The 15,241-nt window shown below is 40.3% G+C and overlaps 1 protein-coding gene across 5 annotated transcripts in view; it reads left to right on the top strand.

Annotated features, from left to right (window-relative positions):
• The window catches only part of TNRC18 (trinucleotide repeat containing 18), a 139,647-nt gene that overhangs the window by 55,183 nt on the left and 69,223 nt on the right, over positions 1 to 15,241 (top strand). For 4 of the 5 annotated variants that reach the window (XM_069983549.1, XM_069983552.1, XM_069983548.1 and 1 more), the window contains exons 7-12: positions 1,059 to 1,205; positions 4,010 to 4,356; positions 7,254 to 7,515; positions 8,403 to 9,206; positions 9,297 to 9,475; positions 14,436 to 14,572. In XM_069983549.1, coding sequence (XP_069839650.1) covers positions 1,059 to 1,205; positions 4,010 to 4,356; positions 7,254 to 7,515; positions 8,403 to 9,206; positions 9,297 to 9,475; positions 14,436 to 14,572 — 1,876 coding nt within the window. The remainder of the gene's footprint in view (positions 1 to 1,058; positions 1,206 to 4,009; positions 4,357 to 7,253; positions 7,516 to 8,402; positions 9,207 to 9,296; positions 9,476 to 14,435; positions 14,573 to 15,241) is intronic. The other variant, XM_069983550.1, reaches the window with a different exon arrangement.

The following is a 15,241-nucleotide window of genomic DNA, read 5'->3' as shown; positions in this document are numbered from 1 at the left end:
TATCGTTCTTGGACTGACGTATAGAATAAAGATATAATGTCAGTTTTACTGTGAAGTACATTATGTAGACATGGGAACCCCAAAAAAGTTTTTTCCAGTTTCATCCTATAAATATTATTTTGGGGGTTTTGTCTTACATTTATGGTAAATTGAAAGGCGTTGTAACAAAGTAAACTTTTTTCTAAAAAAAAAACATACAAAAAACAAGCCCTTACCTGGCCCTGTAGATTGAGAAATAACAAAGCTATAGCTATTAAAAGGTAAGAAGAAAAAAATGCAAAAATAAAAATTTGCCTGGTCATTTAGGCTATTTCGGGCTTAAGGTAGCGGAATTCCGCAACGGAATTGTCCGCCGCGGGATGCCGTTAGCCTCCCGCTCATAATGGGAGTCTATGGGAGGCGCGCGCTCCTGCTCTGTACGCGCTGAAGAATGGTCCTCATATTGTGGTCCTCCTATTGCAACCAAAACCAGGAGTGGATTAGAAACACAGAAAGGATCTGTTCACACAATGTTGAAATTGAGTGGATGGCCGCCATTTAATGGCAAATATTTGCTGTTATTTTAAAACAACGGCTGTTATATTGAAATAATGGCAGTTATTTACTGTTATATGGCGGCCATCCACTCAATTTCAACATTGTGTGGACATAGCCTTTCTGTGTTTTTAATCCACTCCTGGTTTTGGTTGCAATATGAGGACCACAATACTGACTGAAATATACGTAGTGTGAACCCAGCCTTAGGAATATTGCACACAGCATTACAACATGATTAGCATATAAGGACTATAAGCGCTGGTCTCAATAAAGTGCAAGTGCTTAGTATTACATAATGCAACAATCCCAGCCATTAATATTGTAGCTCTGCTTTGATCATACAGTAACTAAAAGTCAGCTTAGCTATCCACATAAGAATGTCCCCGGGGCGCCAGCACCCCAACATACGCTATGTGTCCTTCGACTGGGGGTAAACAATTTTACTATAAAGTGGCCAACCCTTTTAACTATCCCATATGTTGAATCCTTTAGGTTGATTTGTTTTTGTTTTTCTTCTCCAGGTTTAGCTCATCCCACTATTCACCAAGGAATTAACCCATCAATACCACCAGGAGTAGCAGCACCATTCCCATCTGCTTACAATTTTGTGAGAGAACCACGCAGTGGCCAAATTGTGGTCATTCCAGCTGAACATATATCACATTTTGGTATGTAAGAAGTGTGGTTTCTTTGGTAACCTTATGGTAATGGTTACTGTTCTTAGTATGTAATTTATAGCTTATAATTGGCAATAGAGAACCTATAAGGTTGGGTTCACACTACAGAATCCGGGCAGATAACCCGCTGCGGATTCAGTCTCTCAAGCCTGCGTGCATCTCCGTCGTGCCATAGACTCCATTCTGTGTTCAGCTGAATTTGGCCATCCGCTGAAAGAGTTGACACCATTCCTCCTGGTTACCACCCTGCAAACTCCATCCTTGTGTCTGTTTTCCTATGCGCAGTTGCAGTGTGAATGCAGACTAGTCTCTGTGCTGGCTCCTATAGAATATACAGGCACTAAAAAACAGGAATCCTTCATCACTTTAGCAAACCTTCAGAAGTTCCCAGACCAGTACTGAGCAGTCTAACCTGTGAATTCATTATTTTCTCTTTCCAGAAAGTCTGCAAATTGCAGTCTTTTTTTTCCGCTTTTTCTGCTCGCTTCTCAGCCCTGTTGGCCCCTTCCCTGTCCATAGGCTATGTTGGCGGTTGCAAACTCTTCTTTACTCTGCTGTAGACTGCTTTACTTTGATAATGAACACATAAGTGAGGGGAGAGGAAAGAGTAGAGCCTTGTGAACAGAGAAGGAAGCTCTTATACCTAATAAAATCTATTAAAGTCTTTCTAATAATCGCTTGTACTGTTGTTTTTTGCAAAGTTACAAATGCTACAGAGATTTGTAATTTACTTCTGTTAAAATAAATCTCCAGTCTTGCAGTACTTATCACCTGACGTAAGTCCTGCAGGAAGTGGTGTATTCTTTTCAGTCTTAAGAGAAACAGATCACTTATCTCAGGGAGACCAGCCAAAGATAACACTGCCAGCTGCTAGTTAAAGCGCTCAACGCAGTGAAATCCTAGGTGCATTGCTCCCTGGGAAACATAAATATTCCAAAGGAGAGCCGTGGAGCCTCTAAGAGTCTCGATACACTGGACTAGCCAGATATCCCTCTGGGAAGGACTTGTAGAGAAACCACCATATTAAGTGGCCCTATAAGTCAATGTAATGACAAGGGAAAAACCAAGGCCAGGTATCCATCAACAGAAAAATGTTTACCTGCTGTAAGTCCTTCAGGAAGTGGTGTATTTTCTCCAGTCTGACACATTGATCTCTGATCTCACCTCTGTCTGTGACATGAACTGTCCAGAGCTGTAGCAAATCCCCATAGAAAACCTCCTCTCCAAACTGGAAAGAATATAATTTCCTGCAGGACATACAGCAGCTGATAAGTACTGGAAGACTGGAAATTCTTTAATAGAAGTAAATTTCAAATCTGGCACTCTCTGCCACTAGTTGTTCTGAGAGATTTTCTTTCTTTTTTTTTTTTTGCTGAACTACCCCTTTACGGATTGTTATTCATGATCTGAAATGAAAGTGCACGCTGTACAGGAAAGACAGAGTAGAGAGGAGGGATAATGGTGTAGCCATTTATGTAAGGAACTTTTTTGTTTTGAAAGTTAAAGGGATCCTGGATATGCCATATGTCCCCTAGATGCAGGTCCTATCTTGAGATTGAGGGCTTCTCAGCTCTCTCTGGCCTGTTACAACCACTAGAGTTATGTAAAAAGTACAGCTCATGGGCTACAACATTTGCACAACTCCCATAATTGGGCATTACACAAATTGCACAATTTGCCAGATCTGGCTGTTTTCGTCTTCCCAACCACCTCCAGGAGATGGGAATAGGCTAAAGGGAGCCAGTTAGCCCTCAACCTCAAGGTAGGTGCGCATAATGCCTATGAAAAAAGGAGTTTCCTACATTTCGTCACCATTAAAGCCCAAAATACAGAGTTCAGGATACACTGGTATATAAACGAGTAACAGAAAGAGCAGGTTCCCAGTGGAGACCCTTTAAAAACAACATGACTAGCGATTAGCGAACTTGCTGAACGTTTGGGAAAGAGAGTACCTAGACGATCTAGGACGCCAAATGAACGCTGACGTACATGTACGTCCTGGGTGTCCAATGTGCTGTGAAGCACACTCCAGAGCGGAGAGTGCTTCATAGTGATCAAAACATCCGATCTACAAAAATATGGTATTAATAGAAACTAGAGATCATAGCGCAAAAATTACACCCCATACAGCTGCGTAGGTGAAAAACTAAAACCTTTATAACAGTCACAATAGGCCCATTTTATCAATAATTATTAATTTTTAATAAGAAATAAAACATTAGAGAATCTGTGTAAACCTGCATATGGTTGTGTTCGGGCTGACCTATACAATAATGGCTACGATGTCCCTTTACCGTATAGTGCATTATGTAGACACAGGAACCCCCCAAAAGTTACACTATTGCATTCTTTTTTCCAATTTCACCAATTTATATTTTCATAAACAATACATTTGGGGTTCCATCATACATGTCATGGTAGAATGAAAGGCGCCATTACAAAATACACCCATTCCTGAAAAATACAAGCCCTTACATGGCCCTATAGATAAAAAAAATAAAGTGCTAGAGCTTTTAGAAGGCAAGGAGGAAAAAATGAAAATGCAAATAAAAATTGTCGCAGTCCACTGGGTTATTTTGGGCTTGGTCCTCTAGGGGTTAAACGTTTCTTCTGGTGTGTTTTTTTTTTTTTTTTTTTTTCAAGCAATGGTCACTTATAAAAACCAAAAACTACTGCAACACGTGACTTGTAGATTTAATTCAGGTTTGATAGAAAAGAAATAAGTGTTTGACGTGCATATTCTCTGAAATTTGCATTTCTTTGTGTATTCATATTCTGTGTTTTGTGCTTCTCAGCAGATATACTCGATCGAACGTCTCCTCTCTGGCCTTCTATGTATTCATCGGCACACACTTCAATCCAGCATGCACATCAGCTTCAACTTTTCTCTCAACAGCATCTAATGCGACAACATGAACTGTACATGTTGCTGCAGCAGCAAGCAGCACATTCTATAGATGTACATAGGGGTGCACAACTGGATAATGTTGAGTCACAGAGAACTGAACAACCAGATGTTCTAGATTTACAGAGAAATGTTGACATCTTAGAACTACAGAGAAATGCACAATTGGAAGCTAAGGATTTTCAAAGGAAAACCCAGCACGATTCTCCAGAATGTCAGAGGAGTGAACAACTCACGGTAAGGCCTTTTGATATTTACTTCATAAGTTGGTGTCCTTCTACTTTACTTACTGATGGGATTTCTTGGCTTATATCCTCTGTCACAGTACATGTGTTATACAAAGCTGTATTTACCAACTGCTTGCATAGAATTTAGGGAGGAGGGTGTTCTCAAACCTTTTGCAAAGGAGGAGTGGGGAAGTTGCCTATAGCCGATTGCCTCTTTTATCTCTGAAAAATGAAAGCTGGAATCTGATTGGTTGCCATGGACAACCACTGTACAAGGTTTGTTCACACTCCCCTAGTGTTTAGAGCAGGGAAGGGGAACCTGTAGCCCTCCAACTGTTTCAAAACTAAATTTCCTATCATGCCTGGGCATCAACATTTTTTGTTTAAGCTGGTAACAGGCATGGTTTGGTGCTTGTTCTTGGCTTAGAGCATATCTCCATATAAATGCTAGGGCTAGGGTTACAGTATTTCAGTGTCAACCTGTAATTGATGCTGAAGGGCACATGACAAGTTATTGAGAGATTGTCATTTTTATACCCACCACTGTTGTTGGATTTTGTTTTAGTAAATATTTTGAAGTGAGGAAATCACATTGCATGCTACTGCATTAAAGGGGTAGTGCGGCGGGACCTCTCCATCCGTTCCTCATGCTGGCCCCCCTCTGCCGCGTCATCAGCTGCTTGCATAACTTTGTAATGTGTTGTATTTTGTGAATTAAAGTTTAGCACCGCATTACCCCTTTAAGGGTGCCTTCATACGTAGCGGATCCGCATCGAAATCCGCTGCGGATCCAGTGCCATTGGTCCCTATGAGAGCACATACTCGCAGTGGGATTGACACCCCGCTGTGAGTATGTGAGTTAGCCCCCCCGCCGACGAGAGCATACTTTACCTGCTCGGCGCTGCGGCTGCATGTAATGCTCACATGCATGTAAGCCTCACATGCAGCCGTGGCACCAAGCAGGTAATGTATGTTCTCGGTGGCGAGCGGCGGGGGGTTAACTCACGTACTCACAGTGGGATGTCAATCCCACTGCGAGTATGTGCTCTCATAGGGATGAATGGCACTGGATCCGCAGTGGATTTTGCTGCAAATGTGCAGCGTGAAATCCGCTGCGGATCCAGTACATGTGAATGCACCCTAATGCTGTACTACTTGATGATGATGATGATTAATAATAATAGCATTGTAGCATCAATTTTCTTTTTTATGTTTTTCTATAAACTCTACCCATAAGCCAAATAACCCTAACTTTTTGTGAGTTGATACCATTTAGGGCAGTGGAGATGGCATTAAAAACAGGTAGTTATGCAGTTATGCTGGATCTTGTCCATCCTACACCTCTTCTACTGTGTTCATTTCATAGACAGAAGCCTGCACACCTTTTAAATTGGTTAAACATGGAGTGTAATAGTGTCAGTCCTAAATAAGAAAATCAGCAACACTTACCAACACTTTATTCCAGTGAAAGTAATTTACATATAACAATTAAAACTAATACCAAAAAGACAAGTCAGATATGTGCCCGGTCATATATCTGACTCTATGAAGTTCAGATATCCACAGCACCACCTTCATCCAAAACTTTTGTGATGTAATCAAAGAAAGTAATGAGTATAGTTTGACATGATCTGCCCGCAGTAAAGTCATGCTGGTTTGGAACCATTGTTGATGTTATGGATACCAATTGTTGATTCTTATGTGATCCATAACAAGATTAGAAGTGTTATATACAGCAGCTAGACCATTGCCTTTAGACTAGAGCGGTGGCCTATAACTTAGACAACAAGCGGTCAATAATGGGAGGGAAAAAGTGTACATATCAGGAGTAGGGATGCACGATGCACCGAAAAATCAATTCTACTATCGATTCTTGGGGCATATTTTTGGTTCGATACCAGGATTTCATGGTGTTCGGTACTTTATGATAAGCCGTGCAGCAGTGCGGCTTATCATAGAGTATACAGCAGGAGACATGACAGGCAGCGAGCTAAGTGCCTGTGATGTCCTCTGCGTGTCCCCCCTTGTGTCTCCTCCTCAGCTCGTCCACCCTCCGCTACAGCAGTGCTAGTTACAAATAGCTGGCACAGTTGTATAGATGCCCCTGTTACAGCTGACAGTGGCATTACCCCCTCCTGAGCCGCTCCATGGTGCTTGGTCCAGTAAAAAGTGATCTTTTATCATCTGCGGATTGTGCCAAAGCTCCACTTGGCCCGTCCACAACATCAACGTTGCCCCGCCCCTGTGTCGTCATCACTGCATAGGCCCCCGCCCCTCAACAGCTATTGGAACAGGCCAGCCTAAAGGTCTAGGCTCCACCCCCTTTAGGTCAGCCCCTACCAATGGGTGCTGAGGGGGCGGGGCCAATATGCCGATGACTTCATGGGGCCAACAGTGATATTGTGGGCGGGGATAAGTGGGACTTTGGCCCCGCCCAGGTAGCACAATTCGCAGATGATAAAAAATCACTTTTTACTGGAACAAGCCATATGATGTATGATGTAAAATAAGGTATGAAAACTGCTAAATGTACCTTTTTTACTCCTGTGTAGAGAAGTCATAATGCAAAGAGGGGGTGACAATGTCACTTTAAGCCTCCTGTTATCCTAACAAAGGCTAAAAAAGGGCCCCTTTGGCTTTCAGCAGGATGATATAGCCAAAATATGTCACTGTACGCCTTTAGAATGGCATTACCACTGGTATCTTCGCCTCTGGTCTCTGATGTATAGTAAAACTTGCTGAGTTCTAAGGCGTAGCATTTCTGACCGCACTTGCTGATACGTTTTTAAAGCTGTGGTTCTTATTTTTCTAAGAGTAAGGACAATTTTGTTTCTTGTGATTATTAATATTAAGGTTTATCTGGTTGAAAGAATTTGTCTCTTTTTCCCCCCCCCCCCCCATATTTAGGAGCAGATAAAACTAGGTCAAAGAAAAGTTGTGGATTTATCTTCCCAAACTAATAAGGAAAGGTCTTTGTGCAGTTCACCCTCTAGTTCCTGCAGCAGTGTGTTTGCTTCCTCTCCTCTTCATATAAAAACCCAATTGGAAGAACAGTCGTTTGATAGACACAAACAGCCACCTGCCTCTGTTTTACCAACCAAAGTAGAAGTCATTGAAGGGTCATTGAAAGATTCAGACGTGAAGGAAGGCAGCACGTCTTCACGCAAAGGTTTGTTTCTAGATAATTGATTTTGTCAGACATGGCTGATCCGTCATTTATTAACTCATGATCATCTTTTAACATATAAAAGTTGGGCCTAATGGAGGATGGTTCTGAGCAGGTAGCATCCCTTTCTGACATTCTGATGTGATAATAAATCCATACTTTTGTTACTTTTAACTCTTTCATCACCAGGGGTGTTTTGGGCCTTCATGACTAGAGCAAAGCAGCATTTTATATATATTTTTTTTAGCCTACCCAATTTTATTGATTTTTGTGGGTCACATTGAGCTTTTTAATTATTTAAAATTTTAGCAAATATCTGGTTGTGTTGTGTTGGTCTTTTTAGGAACAAAAGGGGCTTTTTAAGCATTTTACATTGATAACCTATGCTTGGAACCCCTGTCAATCAGCTGTTAGGTGGAGCTGCAGCCCCGACATATACACAATAAATAGGGTAGGAGTGGTTGGTCCCAAGAGTGGATGGGTCCTGTAACGATTGGACTAATAACTTCTTCTTAATAACTGAATATTATCAATTGTTTATGCAGTTCCTACTGTTATCTTTAAAGTACAGGACTGTTACATGTACAGTACTGAGATATTCGTGTCCTCCATCCAAAGAGCTAAGTTTAAATCTCTTTAGAAGTCATGAAATAGGTCAGATGTCCACTTAGCCTGTACAAAAAACCTAGTACTTATGGTTTTGGTCTTAAAGGGGTTATCCAGCGCTACAAAAACATGGCCACTTTTCCCCCTCTCTTGTCTCCTGTTCAGGTGGTGTTTGCAGTTGAGCAGAGGGGTGAAAAGTGGCCATGTTTTTGTAGCGCTGGATAACCCCATTAAACTAATTACAACAGAAGCTTTTGTAGATCATAATTTACTTCTCTTTTCAGGTGCTACAAGTGGATACTCAGTGCAGTGTCTATCACCATCTACGGAGCACCAGATTTCTTACATAAATCAACCAACAAATGTTGAAATTGCAGAAAGTTTTCCTTCCGTTATAAAATTATGTGAATTAAAGGCTTGTCACATTGAAACCCCCTTGGAGCTAAAAACTGCCCATATATCTGAGGAATTTAAGACAACTGATTCAGCAACTGATACAATTAAGACAGAAGTTTTACCTATTGTTACAAGTTGTAAAATTTCTAATGATGAAGACATCTGTACAGTGTCCCAGGAATGCCAACATTTTTTTTTTCAAGATGCAGAGCCCGCAAAAGAAGCTGAGAAAGGTGATGAAGAAAAGATGGAAAATCCTTTGCCTTACGTTTCCGAAATTGATCTTAGCATTGGAAAAGGTACATGTTCAACTCAAACCGACTTCATTGATACCTTTGAGTCTCCAAGTACTGATATGAATTTAATAGCAATAACTGAACATGTTGCACAGTCTCCCAGAACATGTGAAATTGGAGATTTGACTATGATAAATGGAAGCACGTGTACAGATAGTGTGACATCTGGAGCTGTTAACTGTAAAGAGGAAGACATGTGTTCAGAACTTTCTGATCCACTGGCTGGTATGAATGCATTGGTTGCAGCATCTGAAATGCCTCAGGCCTGCTGCCTACCACCCAGAAGTACAGCAGTTCTGGTTCCTGATGTATCGGCAGACAGCACACTTCTTCAAGGCATTGTCCTCCTAAGTGAAATAGCTGAAAGTGAGCGTGAGAGAAGAAAGCACATGGACGGTGAGTTTGTGTTTAAGTCAGTCTGTGACTGTCAAACTAGAGATAATGCTTAAAAGCTCATGTTAAAGTCTGTTTTTTTCCACTTACTAGATCTGCAAAGCTGCCACATTAGACCTTCTCTTGAAAGCCTGTTGGCAGCTAGCTCTCAAATGTTAATGGAAGTACTGTCCTCACCAAATTTGGATTGCCTGAAAGCTGAATCAATCAGATTGCCCCGTGAACTAACTCTTAATAAAAAATACAGCTGGAAACAAGGAAAAAGGCCACAGGTAAGTGTGCATGACATCTACATGATCCAGCAATGGTTAAATGGTTGCATGTTCTTAATTAATATAATTAAACTTTGTAGAGTTTAAATATTTAGAGTTAACGTGTAACTAACATTTCATTTTTTTTAATTTTTTTTTTTACAAATCAGTAGTATAAGAGATTTTAAGAAACTCTGTAATAGGTTTTATTAGGCAAAAGAGAGCCTCTTTCTGTACTCAAAAAGCTGTTTTCCTACCTCCCCCGCTCACTCATCTGCTCATTATCAGACAAAGCAGTCTTCATTACAGAGGAGCAAAATGAAGACTGGTTTGCTGAGTCCATTATAACCTATGGAGGGGGGAGGGGCCAAGGGGGATGAGTAAGCAAGGGAGAGCAGAGAAGCAGCCCAGTCATTTGCAGACTGTCCGGGAAGATAAAACGCTGGATTCACAGGTAAGAAAGGTCAGTACTTATCTGGGAGCTTGCTGAGAAAAGATTGCAGTATGTTGTTTTGTGCAGCCCTGCTTTTTTCCTCTCTGTGCTCACTCACTCCCTCAACCCCTCCCCTCTCCATAGAGAATAATGGACACAGAAATCCTGCTTCTTCTGAAGTAGGAAAACAGCTTTTTGAGTAATAAACCCTGTTACAGAGTTTCCTAAAATCTGTACTATTAATATTTATTGATTTCTGAACAATGACATTGAAATGACAGTTACCCTTTGAATATCTTTGCCAACTTTTCTCCTTCTCCAGAAATGCCCTCATTCCCTCCCATAAAGGTTCCCAAACATCTTTAAAGTATTTTTGACTGTACCCACAACGAGTTTGGCCATTTGTGTGAGGTGTATGGGGCCCTTCCAACCGTCCACCGACAGATGATGTTGGTGGATAATGGGGTCGGGCATGATGGAAATCCCTGCCTGACCCCTTTGTTTTGGGATAGAGAATACAGAGGGGGGGGGGGGGCTGTTGCTGACGGCCAGATGATCGTTCGGCTATTAGTCATTAAAGGTGTATGTCTTGATATGCCATTAATATTTTGTGTGACAAAAAACCATTAACCCTTAGAGGACCAGGCCAATTTCAATTTTTGTGTTTTCATTTTTTCCTCATTGTGCTTAATAGGCCATAGCACTTGCATTTTTCACCTAGAAACCCACATGAGCCCTTATTTTTTGCGCCACTAATTGTACTTTGCAATGACAGGCTGAATTTGTTCATAAAGTACACTGCAAAAGCAGGAAAAATTTAAATGTGTGGTGAAATTGAAAAAAAAACACACTTTTTTTTTATTTGGAGGGGTTTTGTTTTTACGCCGTTCGCCCTGGGGTAAAACTGTCCTGTTATATATGTTCTTCAAGTCGTTACGATTGCAACGATTTGTAACATGTAAATTAAGTGACCCAAATAGGATCGCTAATAACCCATATCCATACGCATCAGAACAATACAAATAACCTACAACCAAGAAATGCTGGACAATTTTCTAAATGTATCAATAAATGCTTTATTACATACAGAAAATTTATTTTAAAAACATATTAAAAAGGGAGCAGAAAATCATACAATACATACATCAGATGGTTTACAAGGCAGGTAGAGTGCAAAAATGCAAGTAAATGAGCAATATACTCAGAAAGTGCTAAAGTAGAACTATGTGTATAATGCTGCAAGTCCCTTCATAAAGCTTGTACGGCGAAACGCAGCGTTGGGTAAGTGGTATTACCAGGCAGAATGTTTCTACACCCAGAGGTCTAAGTATATTCTTTTGACTACATTTATTTTTCTTCAGCTATACACTGTGTATTTGATATTGCACTTTTTTTTTTTTTTTAATTCATCTTTTACAAAATAAATACATAGTTACACAAATATACACAATGAGTAATAAACATTACTACATTATAATTATTTTTATGACCCTCCCCTTCCCAAACCCGCACCTATCCCAACCCTCCCACCTCCCCGGCTCGTGAGAGAAAAAAAAAACAAATAAAAACCCCACAAACTACCATTTCTGCCAGACCCGTGAGTGTGCCCTTTCTCCCTTCATCCCTTTTCTAGTGTACCAGATATGCTCATATTTCTTTATTTTCGAGACTACATTTACCCATTCTTTCGCTGATGGCGGGTCAACATTCACCCAATTTCTCAGAATAGTTAGTCTAGCATAGAATAGGGTTCTTAAGACTAATATAGCATCATCACGCTCTGACAATATAGGAGTTGCACCCAAAATGGCTATATAAGGAGTTAAAGGTAAATTATAGCCCAACTTTGTAGCTAAGAGCCCTGCTACCTCATTCCAAAATATTTGAATTGCTGGACAATCCCAAAACATATGGGCTATATCTGCCTCAGAGTTAGTACAGCGCTGGCAACACAAAGTCTCCCTAAGATGCATTTTATACATCTGCGCAGGGGAGTAATAACTCCTATGTAGGATTCTAAACTGATAACTGATAAACTGATAAACTGATAAACTTCATATCCCCCATTCCTATTAGAGTGTGAATAACCGTGTTCTGAGATAAACTAAACAAACTTCTATTCACAGATATTGCACTTTAGTTTGCACTTTAGTCTGCACTTGCAGCATTAGGCTGTGTTCACACTACGTATATTTCAGTCAGTATTGTGGTCCTCACACAGAAAGGATCTGTTCACACAATGTTGAAATTGAGTGGATGACTGCCATTTAATGGCAAATATTTGCTGTTATTTTAAAACAACGGCTGTTGTATTGAAATAATGGCCGTTATTTACTGTTATATGGCGGCCATCCACTCAATTTCAACATTGTGTGAACAGATCCTTTCTGTGTTTTTAATCCACTCCTGGTTTTGGTTGCAATATGAGGACCACAATACTGACTGAAATACGTAGTGTGAACCCAGCCTAATACACATAGTTCTACTTTAGCACTTTCTGAGTATATTGCTCATTTACTTACTTGCATTTTTGCACCTCTTGACATACCATCATTTGCTCAGTATATAGAGCATACAATATCCACTCTATCTGCCTTGTAAACCATCTGATGTATGTTTTGTATGCTTTTCAGCTCCTTTTTAATATGTTTTTAACCCTTTCAGGACCAGGCCTGAAATGGCTTTAAGGACCAAGGCAAATTTTATGAATATGACATGTGTCACTTTATTCATTAATAACTTGGGAATGCTTTTACATATCCTTGTGATTCCAAGATTGTTTTTTCGTTAGATATTCCACTTTATGTTAGTGGTAAATTTGAGTTTATATCTTTAGAATTTTTTTGTGAATAACTCCAAAATATTGTTAAAAATTTGAAAAAAGCGCATTTCTCTAAATTTGAAAGTCTCTCTAAATAAGGTAAATAGTAATACGTCATTTATTATTTATTAATTCATATCTATAACATGTCTACTTTATATTAACAGCATTTGGTGAACATGCTGTTACTTTTTTAGGATATTAGAGGCCATAAATGTTTAGTAGCAATTTTCAAAATTTTCATGAAAATTTCAAACTCAGAAATTCTTTAGGCACCAGTTCAGTTTTGGAGTATATTTTAGAGGCCTGTATACTAGAAGTCCCCATAATTTACCCCATTTTGAAATCTTCACCCTTTCAACTATTCAAATTGACATTCATACCGGTTTTTCACCCTTAAGACATTTCACAGGAATAACTGCAAAGTAGGAGTGAAAAGTTAACATTTTCATTTTCTTTCCAGAGACTCCAATGTAATCCTATGTGTTTTTTACTACACCAATTACCGTTACTGATCCACCAATGCCGACGAATGCCGATGCTGGACCCCCTTTGGGGGTCCAGAGGTAGTTACACTGAGATGTCAGCTATCAGCTGACAGTTTAGTTGCAGCTCCCGGGCACTGTTTGTGTAAACAGCGAGCATTGGAAGCAGGTCAGTAAATGTACTGACTGGTGCTGGAACTCTCATCCTACAAGTCAGTACATTTACTGACTTTAGCGGGAAGGGGTTAAAATACATTTTCTGTATGTAATGAAGCATTTATTAATAAATTTAGAAAATTGTCCAGCATTTATTGGTTGTAGGTTATATGACATGTAACATGTATAACTTTTATTTTATCTGATGGCTTGTAAAAAATTCAAACCATTGTTAACAAATATATGTTCCTTAAAATCGCTCTATTATCATGCTTATAGCACTTTTATCTTTTGGCTTATGGGGCTGAGGTGAGGTGTCATTTTTTGCACCATGATCTGTACTTTTTATCGGTACCTTGATTGCACATATGCGACTTTTTGATCGCTTTTTATTACAATTTGTTACAAATTACTGGATTTGATGCACAATTTTGCACTTTGGGATTTTTTTGCGCTTACGCCGTTTACCGTGCGAGATCAGGAATAAAATAATGTTTTGGGCGATTATGCACGTGGCGATACCAAACATGTTTGTTTATTTATTTTTATTTATAACATTGGAAAAGGGGGGTGATTTAAACTTTTATGAGGGGAGTTTTTTTTTTTAAAACACTTATACTAGAAGCCTTCTAGTATAAGCACACTGATCTCTCATTGAGATCTATGCACTATAGTTATACTGCATAAATCAATGAGATCGGCACTCGATTGCTTTCGGCTGCTGCAGTCGAAAAAACTGAGTGCCGAGCCGGGATCAGCGCTATTACCGTTCAGACCCCGGCCGGGTAAGGACACAGGGATCGCCCCTCCACGATCGTCTGCTGCATGTAGTAATCAGATGCGGCTGTCAACTTTGACAGCTGAATCTGATTACTTAATTAGCGGGCACGGCGATCGAACCGCACCCGCTAATAGCCGCGCTCATAGGCTACAAGCGGCATCTGGGACCGCGGCAGTTCAGAACACCCCTAGGCGGCCCAGGGCCGTTTAGGGGTTAAAGGACCTTTGTATAATAAGCATGTTTTGCATTTCTGTTTAAATCTAATAGTATTTGCTGTTTCAAAAAGAAACCTTTTATCTCTGCAGCATCTCTCAATTGAATCTGCTATTGAGGACATGGGCTCTGTGGAACTTGACTGTAGGGTAAGACTTGCAGAACTGCAGAGACAATACAAGGAGAAGCAAAGGGAACTGGCAAAGTTACAGAGGAGAAGGGACTCTGAGTGAGTATTAACTTTTTGACGTAAATCACTACGCCCAATTTCTTATGTAAGTGCTTATGTAAAGTACCTGTCACATAAAAAATAAACTAGACATGCTAAGAGTTCTAATTGTTAAAGAGTTCAGACCCGTACAGATCACTACAAAAAGTGTAGAGAGAAGCACATGGCTGAGCACGTCTCTCCCCGCTCTCTGTGCAGCAAAATAGGATAATTTGCCTGCTTGTCTCCCAGTTTAGAGCCAACTGGTATATAGGCGTTTTTAAAAGGTATTCTCATATGGACTTGTTATCACCTATCCATGGGATAGCTGGGGGGTGATGGGGGTCTCTCAGCATCTCTTTGGCAGGGTGCAAATAACATAAAGATAACCTTGCTTAAAGTGAATGTACCACCTCAGAAGTCAAAAAATACTTTCCATTACCTGTTGATCCCAGTGGCATGGTCCATTTCTCAAAATCCCGCACTCTGCGCCATTTTCTCCTTGTGCACCTGGCCGTTCTGTGCATCGGTCCCCGCGCTGCCTTCCCCAGTGTATTAATTTTTCCTTAGTGAAGCCGCGTCACTGAGGGGAGGGGACATCATTACTATAATTGCACTTTGTGAATCAAGGTGTTCTTTGTATTCGGTATCCTCAAAACATGACCTGTCGGTGGGCCATGAAGAATTGAG

Source organism: Dendropsophus ebraccatus, chromosome 9 (assembly GCF_027789765.1).
Source record: "Dendropsophus ebraccatus isolate aDenEbr1 chromosome 9, aDenEbr1.pat, whole genome shotgun sequence".
Lineage (NCBI taxonomy): Eukaryota > Metazoa > Chordata > Amphibia > Anura > Hylidae > Dendropsophus > Dendropsophus ebraccatus.
Note: the sequence above shows the minus strand (reverse complement) of the source record. Positions and strands in the feature narration are given on the sequence as shown.